Here is a 26,700-nt window from a genome sequence, read left to right as displayed (position 1 = left end):
ATATCAATCCAGCTCATGAAATTGGGTGGAACAGATAGACAAGAAGACGAGATTAATTTTTTTTAGTTTCAGACAATGCGTATTTTTGTTCCATTTATTTTCTGTTCATAAACAGCACTTGAAGAGTAGTTACTGTTACATTAAAAGGTAAGGTATGCATATTCTAGTAAATGAGAACAGCCAAGTATTAGTCATTTAATTAAGTTGGGGAATTGTCCAGGAATGTAGAAATGCATTACAGTAACACCTGATGCAGACTTTTAAGTGCAAGATGCGCCATTGTTTCACTATAGATTCAGAAGGGCCCAGGTTTAATACCTGGCATATTTAGATAGTTTGGGAAAGACCCATGGAGAGTCACTGATAATTAGTGAACACAATACTGATGAGATCTCTAGCACACGTGTACATACACAGACACAGACAGAGAGACAGACAGACAGACAGACACACACACACACACACACACACACACACAGTTTTTAGATATAAACCACCTGGGCAACACCTTCAGAATAAAAATTTGCTTATGCCACACCGAATTTTTAATTGATAAGAAATACATTGGAAAACAAAAAGAAACAACTGCCAGCAGTGCTTGATTTATAACACAGAATATGATCTTGAAACATCCAGAAAGTATAAAATGCAGCTACATCAGAACATGCATCATTCCCAACATATAATTATAAACGAGCACCTTACATATGTATAAAACCCAATGTGAAGGGTGAGCTGACTTTTGCCAGATAATCTGCATTCAAAGCATAGAGCTTGAGGTGGTTAAGATACAGCACAACTAGGGCCCCCTGGCAGACGAGAGTCCATGCCTGCAGAACCCCCATATGCTCACCAGTGGGCAGCCCAGTGAGTGGTAGTCATGCCTGTCACTGCTTAGTGTAATGGTCAAAAGGGACTGTGCTCAGGATGGGGATCATAGAATAATAGAATTGGAAGAGACCATGAGGGTCATAATCCAACCTCTTGCAATGCAAGAATCTTTTGCCCAATGTGAGGCTCAAACCCAGGACCCTAAAATTAAGAGTCTCATGCTCTACCCACTGAGCAAAATGGGACTGGTAGCTCCAATACAAAACAAATTAGCACCAAAGTCTCTAGAAATAATGCGATCCACGGCTGGTTCACAGTTGCTTGTTCCTCAAGAGGAAGTGAGAAGTTAATCTTTGCCAGCCAGAATAAGGCAGTTGAGGTTTGAGAGTATTTAACACTCTCTGTTATGCATGGAAGTGAACTTCAAAAATGCTCCTCGAACTATCAACTTCTAGCATCTTGTTAAATGAATGCAGGCATGCTGTGGGCCCAACACTGTGAATTTGGTTCAAATAGCTGAATATAGCATAAAATGAAGACAGGAGTGCCTGGCGTGCTCTGGTCCATGGGGTCACAAAGAGTCGGACACGACTAAACAACAAAGCATAAAATAAGATTATAACTGGTTAAATAGTTATACGTGGATATGGAAATTCTTTTCTGTCTTTGATAAATACAACAAAATTAAGAGACTATATGGGACCTGAATTTTAGGAAAATGAAGCAGTAGGAGGACAGCAAATTGTGTGTGTGTGTGTGTGTGTGTGTGTGTGTGTGTGTGTGTGTGTGTTATAAAACTCCATAGATTTAAACACTGTTATATTGTACAGTAAATCAGGTTGTATTTCCAAAATCTCTGTTGATTTGGTTTTTTAAAATGCCTGCTCTCTCTCTGTAGAGATTTCCATTTCCATTTCTATAATCTTTCACATTTCATTTTCTGAGCCTTTTGAAAAGAAAACAAATAATATGCCTCTCTAGCCAAGTAAACAATCTCTCATTTTATCTTTATCGCACATTCCTGTAGATAAGTTATGTCATTTCTTTGGAGCCCAATGTGAGATGCCTGGAAATAAATAAGCCAGATGGAAACTAAGTAATTGGAATAATAAGTATTAATGTCGAAAACTCTCTCCATTGTATTTCCATGTATTCATTGAGCAAGGTTAAATGAGATACCATAAATACAAACTAGAAGATAGATGATACATTTGAAAACAAGTAATTGCATATTATACTTACTAGCTTTCCCCTATGTAAGCACAATCTAAATTGAAAAGCCAGGAAAACCCTGTAAATAAATGGAAGACAAAAGCAACTAGAGACTCAATTTTTAACTGATATTTATGGCAGGGCATCATTACATAGTCTGAGGAGCCTTTGCTTCACGCTGTATACATATATAATAACTGTTTTCACATGATTTGCAAGATTATGATCCAGAGCTATATTGTTCATTTGCAAATATGTTCATATTTGAAACATGCAACGAATTGTATAGATGCTGTTTTAAATATAACTATGAAAGTGGTCTGGAAAGGGGGAATCAAAGAGAATACTAAACAAACAAAGAGGAGGGCCAGTAGGGAATAATGAGCATCTGGGCAACCATAGTCTGCATGAGTGTGAACAAAGTAAAAATACACACCAATGTATAATCAGACCACTGCTGCTGTTAATAATACATATTATTCCACAGTAAGGTTCCAGAATCTTGTTGGTGGGTAAGCGAAGAGTTGATTTACATGATCAGGTAATAACTAATTCATGTAATGATAATCCCATCACACACAAGTTTCCTCCCACTCCCACTGATGCCCCAAACACGATGAAGAAAGTCACAACAGAAGGTCTAATGTACAATGAAAGTTTTTAATGACTATCACATAATTGTAATAATGGCCAAGATCAAAATTGTTATTGTATGCTGCTGTTGTTGGGCTTTGAGAAGCTAGTTTACAAATCCCAGTCAGCCATTATGTTTATGGCCGCCCTTGGGCCAGCTGCTATCTCTCAGCCAAAAGGACCTCACAAGGTTGTGAAGAGGATGAAGCAGGATACACTGCTTATAGGAAGGATATAACAGTTAAATATTGAACTAACCGATGCTGAATTACTCAGCTGACAGACTAAGCACATCCTTGGGGCACTAGCAAAACAGGGGAAGAAAAAAGAAAGAGAGAGAGAATATTTTGTTGGAAAAAAATGATACCTGATATTTCAAAAATAGCATCAGAGTAGTCATCATGGGGAAAATCAGAACTTTATAAGACTTCCTTACACTCCACTACACAATTATATTTTATGCTTTAGTATTGTTTTTGAGTACATACAGGGGGCACCATAATCTTTTCAGTGCTTAGGTCTTCATCCAGCCCTGGAATTAACTAAAACTTTGGTTATGTTGATAGTGCAACACTATGCCCAGTACAAAGTCATAATCCTTAACAAAATCAGAAGTCCCATTGACTTTGATGGTACTGTATATACTCAAGTATAAGCCGACCTGAATATAAGCCGAGGCACCTAATTTTACCACAAAAAACTGGGAAAACTTATTAATTCAAGTATAAACCAGTTCACCACACCACAAACCTCTCCCCCCACGCCCTTGCTTACCTAGGGTGCTGCTGATAGGCAGAGGCTGGTGGCGGCAGCGGCAGAGGAAGAACAAGCAGCCTGAAAGGGCTGCTTTTGGGCTGCTCGTTCCTCCACCGCCGCCGCCACCAGGGACCCTCACTTGAGTATAATCCGAGGGGGGCTTTTTCAGCATAAAAAATGTGCTGAAAAAGTCGGTTTATACTCAAGTATATACGGTACTTACTTCCAGCAAGTGTGTTTAGGTACTTTATGTGGGACTGCAAGGTGTGACTTCAGCATATGTTTCTTTTAATCTAATTAGGTCATACCTTTTGCCCATTTCTTTTAGAGCTACTCTTTGTCTGCTTCCTATACTTCCTAAAGGAAGACAAATATAATGGTGGTGTTTCATTTTAAAACTAAATATAACTTGTTTGCAAACATCTGAGCATATATTCATAATTGGAAATTGGAAATTGTTTTAAAACAGGAAGCTGACAAATCTTCCTATAAGTTAAATTAGCCACCTTCCAGCAGCAAATGCCAATAGTAGGCACAGCAGTTTTTTGCTTGAAATTGGCATGTCTACTTTCAGGCAAAAAAAGTTCAATTAATTCAATTAATTCCCAAAATACATTTGGAAAAGTATTCAACAGTTAGAACTTAATCATGGAAGAATATGGTGTAGCGCACAGTACTTAACACCAAGCACTAGGACTCCAAATAAGGTCTGGTATTTCCTGCCAGCTTTTAATTTAAGCTCCAGACTTCTTTGCTACTGCCTCATGCTTCCATTTTCCTTAATGTGAACTGAAGTCACTTGGCTTTCATCAGCTTCCTATAAAGTGGAAAATCTGTCAAAACCTGTTTTTAAATAGGGGAAGGTGGGAAAATGAAAGGAATTTGTGCCAAACAACAGAGAGAAGCAGTCTGGATGTTTTTGCTTTCTCCTACTGAAAACGCTAACATCACCTGTCCTCCAAATCCCTGTGCTCCACCCCCTAAGGATTGTTGTTAGTAAAAGAAAGCAGTCTGGCCCACCTCCTGACGTCTTTAATTGACTTCATAGTGAGTGTTATCAAGAGCTAGTCAAGCAGTGCTAATGGTGCCTGCAGATTGTTCACACATGGCATCGCTGGCATACGTTGGCCCTTAAAAGGACTAATAGGACAGTGTAATCTCTACTCAGTGTGTGAGCAAGAACCAAGGGCTATCTGGAAAAACAACAAATAATTAGGCAGGGCTCTTCTTGGACAAAGGCAGTGTAATAAAGACTACCTTGAAGCACAAATACTAATTCTCTAGCAACCTTTTATCACAGTACAAATGCTTTTAACAAAAGTGTGTAATTGTATGGTTTAAGCTGAATTATTTTCTGTAATTAAGTATTTTTACTGTTTTACTTGATCTAGGGGGGCAGCTGCCCTCCCTCCCGGGCTACGTCCATTACGACAAGCAACACCACCTCTAAATATCTCAAAAGGTCAATTGGGCATATATGGGTGGAGACAAGCTGCTAGGTATCCTGGTCCCAATTTTTTTAGGGTTTACATGTCAACAACAAATTTTAAACATAGCTTGTGGATTGAACTGAGACAAAGAATTTTTAGCACATTATGACCAGGATCACATGACACAATAAAGCTTGTTCTAGAAAGACCACACAAATGTGATGGCTTCTGGAAAGGAATTCACAAGTGCTTGTGATGCTAACCACAAAGTGCAGTCACATTTTGTTGACTACAGCTCATGATTAGTGAAGAGAGATTTTAACGCTAGTGCTCTCCAGAAGCATGCAGACTGATATTGTCTCATTTAGCTAGGTTCTGACATATTGTGTTGTGCAGACCAGGTCTAAATGTATTAATTGGTTTACCAATGCCAGGATGTCTTCATTATCAACAATTGTTTTTGTGAATTACTACTGTTAATTAGGTACTTATTACTATCTGTACTTTTCCACAGTTTGTTAACAGTTGCGGTCAGAGAAAAATAATTCTCCCCAATCCTCTGGCCAAATACTTTTTGTACTCCTGCTCTGGAAGTCCATTTGCCCTTCTTGGGCAGATGGCTTTGTGGGTGGGCCTCAGGCTTCCTCTGGGAACTGGTCTATTGCAGGCTGGATCGTCCTCCTACTGCCAAATTGGCCCATGGCGGCAGGAATCTATAGATGGCATTCCCCTGGGCATGGGACCAACTGATCAATAGCAGTGCCTGGTCCCGTGCCCAGAGCAAGGATAAAGGCATGCCTTCTAGCCATTTTGACCTCTCATTCACCATGCCGGTTCTCCCACCCACCCAGCCTCAGATTAGGGTTTATGCTGATGGTACAACCTTGCTATGGACAATATTGGTTGTTGGATTTAGGGGCTGGGCAGGATTTTTTCCCATCTAGCAAATTGGCACCGCTATTTGGGTTTTCACCTACCTCATAGCAATCATCTCAACTTTGTAAGGAGGATAGAGATTGGTTAAGCCTAGTCTTCATTGGAGGGGAGGTTGTAGCCTCCGCCTGCCCCTCCACGGGTAAGGGTATTCTGTTAAAAGGATCTGGGAAGAGTGGCTCCTGTCCAATACCCAGAAGGGTATATTACACCAATACTGCTTTTATTAAAGAGCATCCTAGAATTTAGCTAGAGCTATAAAAACTTTCTTTCATATTTTATCTAGTAGGGCTATATATTGAATGTCCTTGCTTTTGCTAGTAATACTCTGAACTACGTACCTGCTTTGCTAGCCCTCATTTCCTCCCCCAGGGAGGTTTCCAACTTTACAAGGACATTGAAATGACCAAAAGGGGAATGCAAAACATCCAGTAGTGAGGTTTCAGTGTAAGTCCCTGAATCTTCTGGCCAACAAAAGGTGAAGGGTGCTATTAGGGAGGATTAATGGACTGCTGGGAAAAGAATTGGCTTATTTGCATTAATCTTTATGATTAAAGATGGAGCAGATACCACTGTTACACAGTATGATACAAGTGTGCCGTAGCATTACAGCAAATCTCTAAAGGAAAGATTAGGGAACATTGTGGGGATTCCAAGCCAAGTAAATCACCATGCCTGAGGAATTTAAATAGGCCCTTAATGCAAATATAGCACAAGCAATATTTAAAGATGTATATAGTTGCCAATATTACAATGAAAACTGAAATTAGAGACTGATGAGCTTCTCGGTCCTAATTCAGGAGAGGTTGAGAAAGAATATAATTAAGGAGAAAATAATGTCCTACTTGGATAAGCATAAATTGATAAGGTCAAACCTCTGTGAAAAGAAAATCTTGCCTCTTTGAGACATCACAGTTCTTGGAAAGAGTTAATCAAACAGGATAAAAGAAGGTCTTTTTCAAGTAATTTACTTGGATTGTCAAAAGCCTCTGATGAGACTATTAAGGAAAATAACCACAGGGTAGGGAGGTAAAATCCTGTTGTGGATTAAAAATTAGCTAAGTGATAGGAAACAAAGACTTGTAATTAATGGCTGCTTCTCAGAGTGGAAAGAAGTTGAGTGAAGCACTCCAGGGATCAGTATTGGGATAAGTGTTCAATATACTTAATAATGGTTTCAGTGAGCAAATCAGCTGAGAGAAAGGGAAATTGAGAAATAACACAAAGCTTGTTTATAGCTCTGAAGGATAAAACAGACTGGGAAATTCTAAAGGACAAATACAAATAGGGAATCAGCACAACAATGTCAAGAAAGGACAAGGTAATGTACACTGGTAATAATGATTTCACATCTTAGTATATATTAATTAGCACGTGGGGAGGAACATAATCCAAAAAGGAAGAAAGTGAGTAAGTGAATGTTTTAAGAAGTGAGCTCCCTTTTCGTAGTTACATAGTATAAAACTGCTTATATTTGTTAACAGGTATTTACTCCAATCTAAACCTCTTAACATAACTAGGTTCATATGTCCAAAGAAACCTTGGGCATTCCTCCAATAACACCATCAATAACAGCATCCCTTCCTGCCATGCCATAATGAAAAATAGTTCCTTCTAACTATTTTTTCAAAGGAAAAAAGGTGAAAAAATCCCACTGGGGAAAAAATAATAATCCTAATTTAGTCATGCCATAAATATCTCTTTAAATCCTGACCTGGTTGGTTTTGTTACCTCATACAAATACAAAATTTGGTGTATATTCTACAGCAAAGAAACTGGATCAGAACCTGCTGGTCACTGAATTTCAACCAATTTATTCTTAAAGTAGGAAACTATTAGAAAGAAAAAAAAGGAATATAAATTGTGAAGAATTGGAAGAACGAGATGGGATACCTTTAGCAGGAAAGAACGTTTGAGAAATATAAAATGCGCCACAGGGCTATGTCCAATTCAAATATTATATCTATATATATGTATGTGTGTGTGGTGGATGAATTGTATTACTTTTATTATTCTATACTAGCAGTGAAACCTTGTCTTTGTATTGTGTATTATCTACTGTACTTTTTCAGGAACCAACCTCTTATGAGCTGTGATGGTCATTCACTACACCAACCCGGTTTATATTTACGTCATTCACTACACCAACCCTGAGTCTTTTACAACAGCCTGGAAGTACAATGTTATCATAGTTTTACAAGAGAAAATTCTAGAAAATCACATTGTATACCATTTTGGATGTTAGGCCCAGGTGTGGTTCAAATGTACTATAAACAAATAAAATGTGTTGCCCACTGACATATGCTTATCTCCATTAATATCCATGATATTTGTTTCATTATTAGGATACAGTATGTATGTTTTTAAAGACCCCCCACAGCCCTAGAATGGGCCAATAGCAAGCATAAGGACAAAGGAATCTGCCTTCTAATGAGCCAGAGCACTGGTCCATCTAATTCAGTACTGTCTACTATATTGACAGACAGTGACTTTCCAGGGTTTCAGATAAGACTCCCTGCCACCCACCCGTGCTCTACCCGAAGACACCAGAGAATTAATCTGTGGTTTTCTGCCTGCTCCACCACTGAACTACTTTATATATCTATGCCCCCTTGGAGAGCCAAGTGGACATAGGCGGCTGTAGAGGCTCTAATTCAGGGGTAGGCAACCTAGGGCCTGTGGGCTGGATGCGGCCCAAATCGCCTTCTCAGTCCGGCACGCAGACGGTCCGGGAATCAGCTTGTTTTTACATGAGTAGAATGTGTGCTTTTATTTAAAATGCATCTCTGGGCACAAGATGTAGGTCACAACATTATGATGGAAGATTGGGAAAAATTATGGAAAACCGATTTAAAATTTACAGATTGTTCCCTATTGAAGGAGAATTACATGAAGATGATGTATAGATGGTACACAACACCACTGCAGTTAGGGAAAAGGTACAAAACTAGTTCAAATATATGTTGGAAGTGTAAGGAAAAGGAAGGGACATTTTATCATATGTGGTGGGATTGTAATAAAAAAAATTGAGAAATGATATACAGTGAATTGAAGAAAATGTTCCTTTTAACATTTGTTAAAAAACCTGAGGCATTTTTGCTGGGGATTATAGGGAAAGACCTGCCAAAAAAGCTGAAAAACATCTTCATGTATGCGACAATGGCCGTGAGAGTTCTGGTAGCACAAGGATGGAAGACTGAAGAAATCCCAACTAAAGAATCATGGCAAGAAAAATTGACGGACTATGCAGAACTGGCAAAACTGACATATAAGCTACGGGACAAGGATAACTGTGACTTTAAAGATGAACGGGAACCCTTTACAAAGTATGTGAAGATGCAACAAAGTGAACTGGACTCCTTGGCAGGTTTTGAATAAACATTCACAAACTTTTTATTGATAATAATCAGCTAAATAGTTTGAGGTTCTATACAACTTTGTAACATGCAGAAAACAGCAGTCTCAGAGAAATGGGGGGGGGGACAAGGATGATATGTTTTTGGATAATACAGTGGTGCCCCGCAAGACGAATGCCTCACAAGACGAAAAACTCGCTAGACGAAAGGGTTTTTCGGTTTTGCATTGCTTCGCTAGACGAATTTCCCTATGGGCTTGCTTCGCAAGATGAAAACGTCTTGCACTTTTTTCTTAAAGCCGCTTGAAGAGGCGCAGTTGCGACGGACCGTGCTTCGCAAGACGAAAAACATCGCAAGACGAAAAGACTCGTGGAACGAATTATTTTCGTCTTGCGAGGCACCACTGTATGTCTTGTTTTAATTTTGAATAAAAAAACTTTAAAAAAATATTTAAAATGCATCTCTGGGTTATTTGTGGGGCATAGGAATTCGTTCATCCCCCCAAAAAAAAATATAGTCCGCCCCCCCCCATGTTCTGAGGGATGGCAGACCAGCCCACGGCTGAAAAAGGTTGTTGACCCCTGCTCTAATTTGTTCATGGATGGGAAGCTAGAATTTAAGCTATGTTTGAAAGGCCCTTATCTCATATACTCCCTACCCACCCACCCGGAAACTGGCCGAGCTCACCAAGAACACCTGCCCTGTTCTCTTAGAATGGCAATGGCAGCCGCCTGAGAGATGCCAGATCTGAGTTCTGGCTGAAGAAAAGCCCTGCTAACAGCCTACTGTAAGGTAGTAAAAAAAATCTTCCTATTTAGGAAAGCTTTTGAAGCCATGTCAATTGTTGTATTGTATTTAAATCATTTTTTATTGTCACTGTATTTATAATATCTCTTCCCTTCCCTGAGGTTTTAGTGGTTTACAGCTGCTTAAATTTAATTGTTGCTGCTCTTAAATTACTTTAAAAGTTGGGGTCCCTTCCAATTCTACAATTCTATGGATCTATTGTTTTGATTGATTATAGCCCGCTAACATATTTGGAAAAGTAGAATATAAATGTTTTAAATAAACACACTGCTTATAGACAAGTAGCATCTGCAACACTAAGCAGGTGAGGTAAGAGCATTTTAAATGTTATGGAGCACAGACATGGGTAAATGCGTTCCAGGTGGAGCCCATCATGTTTCAATTGGTCCTGAATGTTTATTATTAAATGAATACTAACTGGAGTCCATGCTTTGTCATTTCATAAGAGTTCAATATCAAGATTACATAGTATTTTGACATAGTAGAGCTCATCACAAGCAGTAACATTCTGCAAGCACTGATTGGCAAATGAAATGTTTAAAGGACAGATACCAAGGTAGGAAAAGCATTAAACAGCTGCAGAATCTAACCGGTAAAATATTCCTGTTAAAGCATTTGAGATGCATGTTAATGTAAACCCCTCTCACAGAAATTACTTAAATGTCCTCAGAAAATAAAGAGGAAGGGGTAGGGAGCAGGAAAGCTACTACTGCTGTGCTTTACACCAGCATTTAGATCTATTAGCTACCTGTGCTGGCCTGTTTAATTAAACTCTCTGCTGGAAGTGAATAGCTTTTTCTATCAAACATTACCATTTTGAGCTTCACTGCAAGATATATTTTCTTTGAAAGTAGTAGTACTTTCATAAGGCTTTCGCTCCAGCAGTGTTAAAGGCAACTATTTGGGGTTTGTTTCCCCTCCTGAACAGTTTGAGAGAGAATAGGTTTTCAGTTAAAAGTGACAAGTCTATACTGACACCACTTCTAAGCTTTGTAGAACAGGCCAGTTAATAATTGTTTTTGGTCTTCCGAAAAAGTGCTTTCTTTGAAGTTTAACCCAGTATGATATGACACCCTTATCTGGCTAAAGAGTTCCAGCTATGTTATTGGTACTGTTGTTGGGCTAAAAAGTTCAGTGTTACCCTTCAGAGAAATGGTAACATACTGTATGGAAAACTGTGAGCTAACATGTCAGGTCAAGAAGTCAGTGAAATATGGCTCCCCGCCCACTTCTCTGACCAAGCTGGAGGAGGTAGCCTTGGGTGTGATGTTGGAGAAACATCTTCAATATCCAAGTGAGTGGTCCCACCCATCTTGAAAAGCTCCCTGGATCGAATTGGTTTCTGACAACTACTGCCCAGTTGCAAATACCCCATTTTCTGACAAAGTGATGAAGAGGGTCACAGTGAGGACAGTTACAAGCACTCTTGGATACACACCTCAGCGTCTCGCTGGCTTGGTCACCCCCGAATTCGCGGCGCAGAGCCGCCTGCAGCAGAGCCTGTCGCAGTGTTCTGACCAACAGGCAGGCTCTGAGCCTAGGGCTTGCTGATTGGAAGGTCCTCGGTTCGAATCCCCGCGACAGGGTGAGCTCCTGTTGCTCGGTCCCAGCTCCTGCCAACCTAGCAGTTCGAAAGCACATCAAAGTGCAAGTAGATAAATAGGTACCACTCCAGCGGGAAGGTAAACGGCATTTCCGTGCGCTGCTCTGGTTTCGCCAGAAGCGGCTTAGTCATGATGGCCACATGACCCGGAAAAACTGTCTGCGGACAAATGTTGGCTTCCTCAGCCAGTAAAGCAAGATGAGCGTTGCAACCCCAGAGTTGTTTGCGTGTGGACTTCACTGTCAGGGGTCCTTTACCTTTACTTTCTACATAAGACAAACCATAGTTTGCTACTTCAGATGTAATGGCAAAGCATGATTTTTAGTATTTGGTAACTATTGATTTGAGTTGGCTAGCCTCCTGCATGTTCCTAATTCTCCAATGCACATTAGATGTGCCTCGTGTTGTTATACCTAATCCTTTACTGTAGTCTCAGGTCCACACATTTCATAGAATCATAGAATTGTAGAATTGGGAGGGACCACAAGGGTTATCTAGTCCAACCCCTTGCAACTCAAGAATCTTTTGCTCAACGTTAGGCTCAAACTCATGACTCTGAGATTAAGAATTTCATGTTGTACTGACTGAGCTCTCCCAGATTGAGCTATCCCACGGGGATGAAAAAGTCAGTGAGTGAATGCTTTACAACAGAATCAGGCAACTTGAAAGTTTGCACCATGTTGTAGGTATTTCTATTCAAATTAGAAAGTGCATCATCCCCTAATAAGCATTTCTGTATACTATTCTGAACTGCATCTATTCTAAATATACTGCCATTAAAATTAATGGGAAATTTCTATACAGTACAGGTATTCTTTGTATAACTGGATCTATAACTGGATCTGCAGCAAAAAGTAGTTAGCAGTAAAGAAAGAATATTACGATCCCTCATATTTTGACTGAATTTCATTATCATGAATATAAAGCAATTATCATTGAAAAGATGCACTCTCAAAACTGAATGCACCACTGAGAATTGCTCTACAAAAGGGATCTTCAAATACTGACAAACAAGTCCCTCCAGACTGTCATGCTGGCTGATTTTATCTACTGCTGGTGTCCTTGCTGGCTTAACAAAAAGAAGATCAAGAGTTTTCCTGGATACTTGGTATTGGGACAAATACACAATGCTATGAGCTGATGTTTCAGCAAAGAAGATTGTAACAAATTTTAAAAGTATAAGCAATGAAACACATACATTTTTTAGCCGATGACTTAGGCCAGACACTGACCTTTAAAAAAATAATTGTGAACAAATAGGTCTTCTTTTTGAATGGAATGTGGAATAACAGAACCATTGCTATGCACTGATACCTTTTGACCAATGACAGTCTCTGGTTAAACAACCTTTACAAGGATTTCAAGCACTGCAAGGATCCACTGAAGCAGTTAGACCAGGGTGAGAATGCAGCCAAAGAAACGAGTGGACACACCATGACTAATGATGGTCCTCTCATTTCCAGCTCTCTTAATACAAAAAGGATCAAGCAATTATCCAAAAGCTACTAAGTCACACTACATGCACCACCTGCAAACTTAGATCTTTTAAAACGGCCATGCTCCATCAGGGGTTCCAACTTGAATAAAATATTGTGGGGGCCCAGGAAAGTCCCACCCCACATAATTAACCACATGACACAGTGAACACACACCATTTGAATGGGAATGCCCATCAACTTTGTGGGGGCCCAGTCCCCTCAAATATTTTATTGTGGAGGCTGTAGCCCCCATGGCTACATGTTCCATTCATTTGTAAAATGGGGCCCCAGATACTTTCTTCCAAGCTAGGCTGAGTCACTTCAGACATTGAAGCCTGTGTGGGAGAGAAGCACCTTAAGGAGAGAGCCGTGGAGGGAAAATAAAGGTAGGAGGAGGGCTCAGTTCTTCCCTCTTTAAACTGAACTCAATCATCACCACAAATATATATGAATTGGTTCAGACCCATGCTTCAATACAAAAGGTCTTCTGTCCAAATTTGTAATTTGGACTGTTGTCTGGGAAACAGAACATAAGGATTGACTTCTAAGTGAAGATACAGGGGAAATGAATTTGCACCGGGGGGGGGGGGAATCCACTGCTGCAGTGGTGGTGGTTGTAGGACCTCTATAAATAAAACAATTTGGTGTTTTTCTTCCGTGTCTCATAAAACTAACTAGAAGATGGCACCATCCTAACATTGTGGGATTGGAGGAGAACTATTTCTGATTCTTATATATAACAACAATAAGAGAAGCTTCTTTGGACTTCTTGCATTGAAAGAAATGAATGAACTGAAAAGTCTCAGACTGAAGATTGGAAAAACATCACCTAGCAGAGGGAGGAACAGTGGAATATTAATCTAGATTGGACATTTGTGCAGGGGCCATGCTAACATTTTACTATTTTGAAGAATTATTGTATATATTATTGACAGATGGATAGCTGCAAGTCCTTTTCACCTATTTCTTTTCATCTTTCTTTTTATCTTTATTCTTTTATTATTCTCTTTAATATTCTCTGTTGCTGCATTTTGAAAAGCCTTAATAATACCATAATAAAAAAGGGAAGTGATGGATTGAAGATGAAGATGCAAGAGGCTGGGTGGAGAGGATCTCTCAGGGTAAGAGACTGGGGAAAGAGGGGGAAGCTCCCAGGTGAGAGCTGGGAGGGTTCACCCTCCTTTGTGTGGAATAAAGGTTAAGATATAATTTCAAAAGAGAGTTTTTTATTCCCCCCTCTCTTTTCCCCCTTTCTATTTTCTTCTTTTTGATCTTTTTATATTATTCTTATTTAGATTAGTTTGGCTTTTAGTACATTTTATGCTGGAAACTTTTAATAAAAATTGATTATTAAAAAGAAGAAGAAACTGTCACCATCCAATGAAGCCAGGTGGCAGAAGACTGAGGAAAGGAGAGAAAAGTGGAAGTACAAGAGTAAACTATGGAACTTTTTCCCACAAGATGTGATGATAGCAACCAAGTTGGATAGCTTTAAAGGAGGGTTAGACAAATTAATTGTGGATAAGACAATCAATGGCTACTAGTCATGATGGCCATATACTACCTTCAGTATCAAAAATAGCATAAATACCAGTTGTTGGAGATAATGAGCAAGAGAATGCTCTTGCACTCACGCCTTTCTTGTAGGCTTTACACAGACATCTTAGTTGTGCACTGTTGGAAACAAAATACTGGACTAACTTGCTTCAAGAGAGCTCTTGTGTCATAAATGAGTTCACAGAAAATTGCCATTAAATATAATAGGGTGAAATTAATATTAAGAATTGCCTAATGGGCCATTAATCTTCCATGATACAATATGATCTAAAACTAGAAAGAGAACAATCATTTGGGACATTTGATATCAAGACTGAACAAATCACTAGGAAACCTAGTATAAGAAGCAATCTTTCTCCGGAAGAGAGGCTAGGCGATCTAATAATGTCCCTAGTTTTTCCCTAATGTTATAAGATGACGTTGTCAATCTTGAGTTCATAATTCAATATTGTCCCTTGACTGAGTTATGGGACTGTGATCCATGAAGCAGAGCCAGAAGCATTTTCTGAACTCTCCTATAGTCATTTAGCCCCAGAGATCCTGGTTTGATAAAGAACTTTTGTAAACATAGTTCTCATGGTTCCTTCAAAATCATTCCATGTAAGCAGTGAACAAACATATTACACTTCATCAATTAGTACAGAACTAGTTTTTCAAACCTGCATCCTGTGCTTAATTGGGAAATCTGCTTAAATGGGATGTCTCCCAGGAAACCAGTTTAAACCCAATGATACTTTACAGGAATGACTGGTGCTTAGCAAACTGAGCTCTTTTAATGGGAAAGCCTAAAGCAATTTTGTGGTGCTTAGTCCTTTATGCTTCTCAGGCTCCTATGATTTCTTCTTTAATGGCTTTCTGACCTCCATAACCATTATTGTAATGAAGAAAATATATACATTGCCATCTGTTCCTATTTGCTTTCCCCTTTCATGACAAGTGTGGGTCAGTAGCAAGGACTGTGCACTTTTTCAGTAATTATCTTGTCCGCTTAAAGTAAATGCTTTCCGTATTTGAAGTACTTTGTTCTAAGACCCAAGTACTAGGAAGAAATAAAAGCTCCTCATTTAGATTCCAAATAGCTTCGAAATTATTTGCTCTCTTTCTGTTCAGTTCAGGAATATTTCTTTCTGTCCTATCCAGAACTGAACATGAAGCAAATCTAAGGACGGCAAGAAGTACAAATATATTGTGCTCTTGTTGTTGCACATATTTGGTCTAGTTCAAAGAGCAGAGGGAGTGGCAGAATTATCCCCTGAAGAACAAAACATTCCTACCCACCAAAAACAAAACATTTGAGACTTAAACCTGATAAAATGGATCTACAGATGAAAGGTAGTAGTAGTAGTAGTGGATGGCCTGTTATTTCAGGGTTGTACTCCCCCCTGAAATAACACATGTACATTCTAGTGGTGATTCAGCTCTGTTACTGGAATCACAAGTGATGTTAGTGGCTCAGAGTGACTTTTGCACTTCTTACCCAATAATTTGGAAATTGGAAAGTGCTGCTTTGTAGTTTTAGCAATATGTCAGCAAATATGTCAGTAAAAAACAAAATGATTATTGCAACTTTAGCTGTCCTTTTGTTTTGAAATTTATTAAATGAAGTATTGTTCCTCACTATGATGTTTTGCAATGAAGGGCAGGTTAGAAATATTTTAACGATTTAAAAAAAATAAAAAATTAAGGGAAGGCTGTGTAGAAACCTTTTCTTCCTGACATCTAATTTTATTTTTGGATGTACTTTGTTGCATGAAGAAACATCTAGTCACCTTAGCTGAAATCTTGACCTCATACAGGTTTACACCCCAACTGTTGTTTTGGAAGACTACATGATAACGCAGTGTTGTTCCCAGGGGTATTCTATTGGGGTGGGGTGGGAGGCAGTTAGCAGCAAGTGAGTTTGCCACCTACAAATGGATAGTGAAGTTGTAGGGACATTTACAAGAAGTTACCCCACTTTTCCCTGTCACTACAGTCATGTGAGGCAGGTAAAGGCAAATTAGCTTAATGTAAGTGACCTTCATGGCTAAGACTGTATTTGAACATGGGTTTCTTGGATCTAGGTTTAACATTCTATTCACAACTTACTGGCTTCCCTGAAGCCCAAATTAGACAAGACACAGTCAACTTAGTAATCTTGTCAACAGAACAAATACAGTTTTGTGAGTTTGTAAATGTAGGTAGGGTGAGAGGTTTCAAATCTGTTTGCCTTCTGACCATTCTCTCTCCCCTAAAGGAGCTTCAAAAGGAATTATCTGTCCTACACTGAATAGCATGGTAAGGGGTTTTTCCTGGTACAAATGATTTAGTTCATATATTAATATCTTGGTCTGCAGTTTCTTTCTCTCCTGCAGTTTCAAAAGGAAACTCGAGGACTTCTTTAGGATTAGCAAAGGCATTTTCCTAGCTACTCCAATGGGTATAGTTTTAGACCACAAAACATGTAGCTTCCAAAGTCTCACAGATATAATTTCTGTTGAAGTTTGGGATGTTTTGATTGATTTTAAAGGAAAATATTACAAACAGAATGGTAACTAGCAAATGAAAGGGGAAGGAAATATACAGAAGGGATAAAAAGGCTTTAGCTATCAACACATATCAAATAAACATTGATCATAAAGTACATCAGCCGATGACTAATTGCAGTTTGCTCTCCAGGAGGCTGCAAGTTTATCCCATTTCTGCGATCAGTTTAAAGAAGCAGCCGCCACCTCTCTCTTTTTTTTAAAGATTTATAATATAATGGTTTAGCAAACTTATGATTTCCCAAACCTTCATTAACTATTATTTTAAAAAAATAATTCTTTAAAAAGCTTGAGCTCTCATAGTAGCAACAGTAAAAAAAAAAAGTCCTGAAAGCAAACCTTGTGTTTCTAGCACCCCCCCCCCCCCCCAGGTGCATGTGCTGGTTACACATAACAAGTAAGTAATACTTTTATTGTGTATCCTATATTGTAAAAACAAGTAACTGTTAGATAAAACAGGCTGCTGAAAATGCTGGAAATTAGTACATAATGCATGCTGTCCCCAGGATGTATAGGTAACAGGCAGGAAACTGAGAAAGGAAATTCAGTAGACTCATCATTAGTATCTGCTCATCTTATCCAGCTTGCCATACTGTCAATAGAAAAGAATGAAGTAATTATTACTATATGACTGAGCGTCTGTACCTTTTCCCCTCGCTCCAACCACCTCCAATTATTCTGACACTATTCCTGCCCTTAGGTTAGACTACTACTATTGAACCATTTTTTACAGCTTGTGGCAGGCAATAAAACACACCAAGTCACATCAGCACACTCAGTAACACTGGCAGAAGCAAGCAAATCAAAAGCCCATCCAATTATCTTGCCCCACTAGTTGTATTTTATTATTTATTTATTTACTGGCTTGCATCATATTTTGGGATATTTACTAAACCCAAAAAATGTTTTATTGTGCATGGGGGAATCAACTGGTCAGGCCCTACACAAAGAACTGGGAACAAAAGAGCTGAGAAAGGGGTATATTTTCACATTCCTTCAAACCACTTCATATTCTCTTTTGCTTGCCCGTAGAGCAAAAACGAGTTCTTTTACCTAGCATGTGGATGGCCAACATGTTGTGTGGGTAACACTGGGAATGAGAGTTTGCAGGCTATGGCACTTTGATAAAATTACTGGAGGATAATAGAGTCCAAGATTAGAATTTATTTTTATTTGCTACTAAAATTAATACTGCCCTCTGTAACACTAAGTAAGTTTTTAGGACAAGTTAACAACAATTAATAAAAAGATTAATAAAAGTATGATAAACAAAAAAAAGCAATACATAACAACAGTTGACTAGGGGATAATATTCAAATCTATAGCTTAAAAAAAGTTTTGAAAATATATATTTTCCCATAACCTAGTGAATCTTGTAAGGAACAGTGATGCTGTGGCATTTGGTGTTCTTGTCTGAGACAGTGTGAGCCTATTAGTTCCCTTGTACCTGGACCTACAGTCTAGTCTTCCTTTCCAGCACTGAGCTTGGGAGCATTTGGCCTATAGGCCCAATAAGGCAGGCCTTTGAATTTGGTCCACAAGTCCATGGTCACCTAGCAGTCACCTGATCTGCCTTAGGATGTGAGACACAGAGAGCTGTTATCTCTGATCTAAGCACTAAGAGCTAAGAAAATAAAGGATCTCTGAACTTAACACTAAGCACCACAGCACTAAAACTGGAGACAAGCCTCTGCCTGCTCTTTGACAGTTTACTCTCAAAACAGCAAGCAGTGTTCTTCTCTTCAGTCTGAATTCATATAAGAGATAAGCCTCTTCTCACTCTTTAAAAGGCACTAGGCAGAAGCTTATCTCCAGTTTTAACAGTGTGGGGTTACAGTGTTAAAATCGGAGATAAACTTCAGGCTACTCCTGTGGATTGAACATAATCACGTGATGTAATATGACGTTAGGTGATTGACAGGTGGGCGATTCCACCCACCTGTCAAAGTGGCTGACAGTTCCAGCTCCCCATCCCTGTTCTAACTGGTGTACAACCGCTAAAACCACAATGTTACAAACGTACAGTGATGTAATTAAAACTGCAATAAAAAATGTATTCAAGCATTGTATGAAACAATAAGAGTCAAACTAAATTATGTAAAAGGAAAAAAAAACAAAAAAACCCACACATGATGTTTCCTATATAGAAGGGACAACAGAGGCAGAACCAGAAAACATCCCATGAGTCACTGCCATACAATGGTCCATAACACACAGCATCACTTACAAGAGCTTCCCAGATGATATTCATGAACTACTAGGTCTGTTAGAGGTAACTAGGTTCCAAGATGTTCAGGGGATTATGTATTAATAACAAGAAACTAAGCAAGAGCTAATCGGCAGCCAGCGCAGTTCTTTCACCACAGGTGTAATAGGAGCATATCTGGATGTCCCTATTCTGCACCAGCTACATCTTCCAGAGCAGTCTCAGGGGAAGGCCCTCACAGTAATTAGAATAATCCAATCAGGAGGTCAGCAATGCATAATTTGCCCAGCTATCCCTGTCCAGGAAAGCTTGTAGTTGGTGTACTAACTGAAGGTGAGCGTAGGTGCTCCTTGCGGTAGCTGACACTTGATCCTCCAAGGACAATGATGGATCCAAGAGCACCTCCAACATTATATTCTTCAAGATCATTAAGAAAATCCTAAAGCCAGGACTGCAGAAGGCAGACAATTCCCAGGCTTTGAAATGGAAGTAAAACAAAAGCAAAATAATTTCTGTACTATCAGTCACGCCTTATCAAAATGCCCACATATGCCCACACATATATATGTGGAACTTTAATTAAAACTAAGGTTTTGGCCTACAATGTAAATCTGAATTATGTGAAAGCAGTAGAATGGGTCCAGCATTTTGCAGCAGCAGTTCTAGCTTTGACAAAGGAAAGAGAGAAAACACACACTCATAAGCTTATATTAACAATTCCTAGAAAATATCACAACAATCCAAGAAAGGAGATGGCGTCTGATTGGCTTGTTCACACTTTCTCATTTCCCAAAATCATTTTGCTTCATTTACTACAGTTTGTCACTGAGACAGTGTGTTTGGGGGATTTCAAATGGACTCATTCTGTTCTAACAGATGTCAAAGAAGAGGTACATTGGTTTTAATGCCTATTTTGGGGCATATGGGAATAGCTTTTCCTGTGTAAAATGTCTGCTGTGAGCATCCAGCAGGATCTTGCTATTCTTCGCCACATTTATATCCCTACTAAATTTATTCAAATTTATGGAGCTATTGTTGTTTACTACAGCACTGACATTGATATGTTAGTTTGGTAATGTGCTCCAGTATTATAACACCAATCAAATTACTAGGGTAAATGTGCCACACTCTCACATCAGCCAAGGAGTTTGCTTTAGTTAATATACAGCAAACAAGAAGTACCATGTGAAAGAAAGCAACAGAAACATGCTTTTTAAAAAACGATAGCCAAACAGTTTTTCATTCACATTATGTCTTTATGTATGACATTGTAGCAAAATGTAGAGCAGGGTGACTAACCTTTTTGAGCCTGAGAACACATTTAGAAATCTAAAACTTACTGTGTGCACCACAAAATGCACATTTCAGAGAAGAACAGGTGATGCTCTGAACCCCCTTCCAAACACAAGCAAAATGCTCTCCCCAAAACACCCACAAATAAAACATACTAACCAAACAACAAACTTATCTTGGGAGGGGCAGAGAGACCTGGCAGGACTTCCAATTTAAAACATTTTTTGCTAAGTGTTGGGTTCCCACACCACCACACAGAGGCAAGCTGGATATTTTCATGCTTGTTGCTCATATATTAGTTGCAAAGCTGAACATGCAACTTGTAAGAGACAATGCCTCAAATTATTGAACGTGTCTGCAGTGATGACAGCAAATGAAAAAAGGGTGGAAATATATAACTTGTGCACTCCCTCTTGCTGATATCACAAGCACTATGCATCATCTGGAAACCCCATTGAACTTCTAAAGAAAGAGCTCATATTCTCAACATGTCTGAATATTACTTCAACACCTCACCCATTACTTTTAACTTATTGTCAATGCCGGAGCTACAATGGGAGTCAGTGTGGTGTAGTGGTTAAGAGCGATAGACTCGTAATCTGGGGAACCGGGTTCGCGTCTCTGCTCCTCCATATGCAGCTGCTGGGTGATCTTGGGCTAGTCACACTTCTCTGAAGTCTCTCAGCCCCACTCACCTCACAGAGTGTTTGTTGTGGGGAGGAAGGGAAAGGAGAATGTTAGCCGCTTTGAGACTCCTTCGGGTAGTGATAAAGCGGGATATCAAATCCAAACTCTTCTACTCTTCTTCAATGTACACATGAAGCTCCTAAGAAAGCAAGACTTTCTAATTTATTTCAGTGTAGAAGATAGTTTCACAGGAGGAATGAAATAAATGGTCACCCCCTTCTAGCATGTTAGATGCCACAGAACTTTAGGACAAAATAATCAAGCTGTGGATGTTTGTGTGTGTACACACACTGCCCCTCAATTCTATTCCCATGGTAGTTGTCATGATGTTTAGAGTGTTTTTAAACAGGCAGATTTACCATCTGCAGAAATTAATGAACATTTGATTCTTCTTATTTATTGTTATTATTACTATTACTATTATTATTATTATTTATTAAATTTGTATACAGTCCTTCATTCAAACATCACTGGGCGGCTTGCAACATAAAAAATACAAAACCAAAAACACAAAATACACAGTAAAACAAAAACAAAAGCAAAGCAAACCAATACCCCCCCGGGTAGGTTTCTTAAATGACAATAGGTGGTAAAGTGCTACCTCCAGCTTTGACCCCAGATGGAATAACCGTAAACAGAATCTATCATGCACGGCAACTTAGGCAAGCGATTCCACACAGTATATAACATCCCCCCTTCCTTTACTTGGAATACAAAACAAGATGACAATATTCAACCGTCAATCACAACAGTGCCACATTTCCTCCCGCTTTCCTGTCTCAAATTTTGCTACCTTTGTGCTCTTAAAGATTTTGATGTAAATAGTACAGGAAAGCAGTTAGTGACCTGGAATGAGACACTATTAACACCAGTCAGAAAACAAAAGAGAATCAATACATTTTTTACTCTCAATTAGCAATTAACTGAATAATCTCTTTTGGGTCCTTTGGGGGGAAAGGTGAGATAGGAGGCCGAAGCAAACATTCCCTGGATCTGTTTCACCTTAACAGCTTTTCTCATACACTGAGTTGGACATCTCAATTAAGTACACAGTTGCAGTGAATATTAACATATACTGTAAACCCTAAACCTATACATAGTATTCCCCCCCCCCAGTTGTGCGTGTTTATGCTTTCCACACAATGGTTTGACCTAATGTTGGTCATGAACCAAACCATGGTTTGCAATAGGAAGCACCACATAGCTTTGCGTACTCCCATGTTTCCCCTCTCACTTAGCAAGCCTTTAATTCTTTTCAGTCTTCCTCAAATAATAGTTTGCTGAATCATGCTATTTGGGTAATGATTAGCCGTTCTAAAAATGTGTTTCAAAATTTAACTTTAAACAATTAGCTTCAAAACACAAGTTGGAGGCAATCTAGGGACTCAGATAGATTGGTAAAGAAAAAGCATTTTTAATGTGTCAAATATGTGATATAACACTGCGGCACCAGATGGCTCTGTGGGGTCCTGTCTTTGCCAACTGGATTTCCCTGTAAGTGTTTACAGTGCATTTAACTGAACACTTATTTGATGTGTCTAGATGCAGCCCAGGTTAGTGCTAGCCACAATTTGCCCAATTTGAACACCACAGTGACCAACTTTAACAGAAAGGCAGAAAACTGAATGATAAGAAGTGAGGGGAAGGAAGAAACATGTATGCCCATCATCATTTGGCAACTGAATACTGTTATATCTTAACTGAGTTTAAAATAAAGCTGAGATGCATTCTAGCTGACCCAGGTTATCAACCTGATGAATTCGTTGTGAGGATGTGCGTGTATGCAACAGTTTATATAATATTGAGGATCTCTAAACAGGTTGGAACCCTTGCTCTAAGGCAGGGGTCTGCAACCTGCGGCTCCGGAGCCGCATGTGGCTCTTTTACACCTTTGCTGCGGCTCCGGGATGGATACTAGCGAGGGGAGGAGGCGCATTGTGTGCCCCGACACTCCCCACTGTGGCGGGCGCTGTACTGGCTGTGACGTCGCATGGGGGCAGTGCGTGCGTTAGTCACACACCGTCCCGACGTCACCTTCCCGCCCGCCTGCCCGCTACATTGTAAGGGGCATGTACGCTGGTCACTGCATTGAAAGGGGGCATGAACGCTGGTCACTGTTTTGAAGGGCAGTGAAGCACACACACACACACAAAAGGTAACTTGTTAATTTAACGTTTATTTCTATGAGGAGGAGTAATTCTGAGGGGTCAAACAAAGAAATAATAAAAAAGTGACAAAAATGTTATTTTTATAATGACGAGTTTTGTGGCTCCCAGTTTTTTTTCCTTCGGAAACGGGTCCAAGTGGCTCTTTTTGTCTTAAAGGTTGCAGACCCCTGCTCTAAGGCAACACAATCATGAAACCATTCATCTGGAGCTGAAATGCTTCATCAAGTGGATCAGTAGAAGAATATGAGATTCACTTACACAATCCAATGTGGGGGGAATAATCATTTTCTTTAATCCTACAACCCCACCAAATGTATCAGATTGACCTCAGGGTCAGGCCAAAAAACCACATGTTTTTAAAAAGAAAGATAATTAAATAACCGACTTTGTGTACTCCTGTACTTGAGTCTCATAAAAGTACATACAGTTTCACCAGTGATCATATTAGATTGTGACAAGGGTTTGAATCCAAGTCATTACTGTACTTGTAGTAATGATGGAGCATCTTCTATAGGTGGGTGAAAAATAAATAAATTCATATTTCAAAGATGCACAGAGAGAGAACCAGCGTTCCTCCTGAGAATTAGGCACTTCATGCTATTTTTGTCTTTGAAAAATCTTTTCTCCCAACTCCTATTTAAATTCCATGACAGCAGCTATCTAATCCATTAGAGAAAAGACAACCTAGAAAGTTAAAATAGCATTATGATTACAGAAATAAATTAGATTGCAAGTTCTTTGTATTACGCTGCATGAAAAAAATGGGAATAAAAATGCTATTTTCTCTCTCTCAAAAACCTACCATTTCATCTGTAGTATTTATTGTATCACTTGCATTAGTACTGTACATTTGTTCCTTTTATATTAAACTACTTTGTCTTTTTTAGATGTTAAAATAAGTCAAGGTTGAATCAAAGCTACATCATTTGCCAGAGTTCACATATGAAATTATAGCAATAAATGTTAAGCTTGCTTTATAGACTCACTACATTTTTCAATTAAAATACGTCGTCAGCATTAAAACCCAGTATTTCATAATTTCTAGCCAAAAATCACCTTTAGAACTGAGGTAAAATCTGGTTTTACATATTTTCTTGCTGTAAAATAATTAATGCCTTACGTATGTAGGGAATTTCATTTCCGACAAAGTGCTCTTGATTCTATTTGCTTCTTCTATGAGAGAAGAGTAACAAATACGTTGAACATAACAAAACTTATTAGTGTGGTCTGAAGCCATTTGAGACCAGCATAACAGCAGCATGCTTAGACATTTATTTCTTTAGTTCATTTTGAGATATCACAAAATTAGTGAATAGTTGCTACATTTAAAAACCAGTTGGTTCACTCATATAATATTTGAAGAAGGGTGTAACAGGAGTGAACGCTGCCTTTCTGACCCACCTCCCACTTCACCAGAACGTAGACTGGGCTTAGACAGGGGCTGGATATTTTCTTCCCCATTTCCCTGCTTTCCTGAATTATATGGTATAATACTTTCTTGCATTATATCACCACCACCCCATACACATATCTAACACTAACACTTAATCTCTCCATTCACAGTGGAAAGTGATAGTTCAAGAATGTGGCAATACCTGTAGTGGTTGTTTAGTTTCCTCTCTAGATGAATACCATCTTCAAAACAGAGCAGAAGCAACAGTGGAACAACTGGGCCAGAGAGCTTCCTCCTGCCTGCACCTGAGATCACAGCATTTGGTTTCTCCATCTAGGACTTTTCACCATAACATAACCCCACTGTACTACAAAATACTCTGTAGTGTATCATTAGAAGAGTTCCTATAAAGCAAATGACTCTAACACTGAATCTATTACCGTTTGCCCACTGCATTTGGCAGTAACTGCCCCCTCCCAAAACATCTAAAATAAAGTATCCGGATCAACTTACAGTATATCCTTTTTATCATGCAGGTAGCCAGGAAATGACAAGGACTTTTGCTGCGTTAAATAGACCAAAGATACAAAGATTTAAAAGTGATTCCTCTTCCTTGACTAGCAGGTAAGATTGTGAAAATATGTTGGGAGCTCCAGCCTCTCTATGCTCACTCAGGTCATGGCAGTCAAAGGAGTAATCAAATACTTTAAAACTGTCACTTTATCTTCCTCTCTTCATCCTTTCAGTTAGAAGACAGTCCTGTGGCCATACATATGGCATCCACTGAACATACTCGTCTACTTTCTAAAAACTCACACATACAGTATATATATATAAAGTATATATGGAATGTAAGAACCCTGCATGTTAAGACCAGAGTTTTATCTGGCCCAGCATCCTCCCTGCAGCAGGGGCAAGTCATATGCAAGACCTGATGGCAAAATGCCATGACAGCATCAGGTATGCATGAGGTATGAATGGTGGCAGCAAATTTTAGACACACTGAGAAATTCAGGCTACAGTTTTAATCCTGCAACCCCAGTTTTAATGATTGTTTCTCACTTGTGTGTAACCATTACTGTGTCTGCAGTAGAAATGTAGATTACAGCTATAAATCTTGCATTTTATTCAAGAGTAGACCCACTGGAATCAATGAACATGCCACCAAGTAAAGGTAAAGGGACCCCCCTTTAATTTTAAAGGGTCTTCTCTGGATAAAACTAAATTGAATACCACCTTTTGTTTCTTACTATGATCTGAATATATATTTTACCCAGCCAATGGCCCAGTTTGCACGTAATGCTAAGTCAAACCAGGGGTCAGCAACCTAAGGCAATTTAACCAGCCCATAGACCCCCGCCACCCGCTCAGTTGGCTCCTGTGCGCCGCGCTAAACCAGCGTAGAGCAGAGTGGGGACTGCCTCCCACGACGCTGACCGGCTTCCCATTGACTGTAGGAAGCTCCTCCGTGCCAGAAGGAGCACCGGAAATAGCATTTGCGCATGCATGCTTGCACACTCCGGCCCACTGCGGCATCTGTGGGACTGTGAACCGGCCCAAGCCACAAAAACTTTGCCAACCCCTGGGTTAGAATGAACGAATAAGTGTGTGGGTGCACAGCAAAAATTGTGGCCACTTCATTCCTTCTTGATCCTGCTGCTGTTAAGCCACAGCTCAGCCTAGCATTTGTCAAACCTGGACTGAGCTTAGTTCTAAGTGGCATAGGAGCAATAATACTGGGGGAGGAGCAAAGTGGTAGTGGTTTTCACTCTGTGTACCCACATGCTCGCTCGCTCTTAGCCATGGTTTGTATTAGCATTACAAATATAAAG

At 39.4% G+C, this 26,700-nt stretch overlaps 1 protein-coding gene across 22 annotated transcripts in view; it reads right to left on the bottom strand.

Annotated features, from left to right (window-relative positions):
• Positions 1 to 26,700, bottom strand: part of ROBO2 (roundabout guidance receptor 2) — an 839,550-nt gene that overhangs the window by 175,124 nt on the left and 637,726 nt on the right. Inside the window, exon 1 of one of the 22 annotated variants that reach the window (XM_081199584.1) lies at positions 2,074 to 2,089. The exons of the other annotated variants lie outside the window; for them this stretch is intronic. Within the exon in view, the coding sequence (XP_081055710.1) occupies position 2,074 (1 nt within the window). The 5' untranslated portion in view covers positions 2,075 to 2,089. Of the gene's footprint in view, positions 1 to 2,073; positions 2,090 to 26,700 lie in introns of those variants that run through there. 22 annotated transcript variants of the gene reach the window in all.

This window comes from Podarcis bocagei (genome assembly GCF_964188305.1).
Source record: "Podarcis bocagei genome assembly, chromosome: 6".
Lineage (NCBI taxonomy): Eukaryota > Metazoa > Chordata > Lepidosauria > Squamata > Lacertidae > Podarcis > Podarcis bocagei.
The sequence above is the reverse complement of the archived record's forward strand: the minus strand, read 5'-3'. Positions and strand labels throughout refer to the sequence as shown.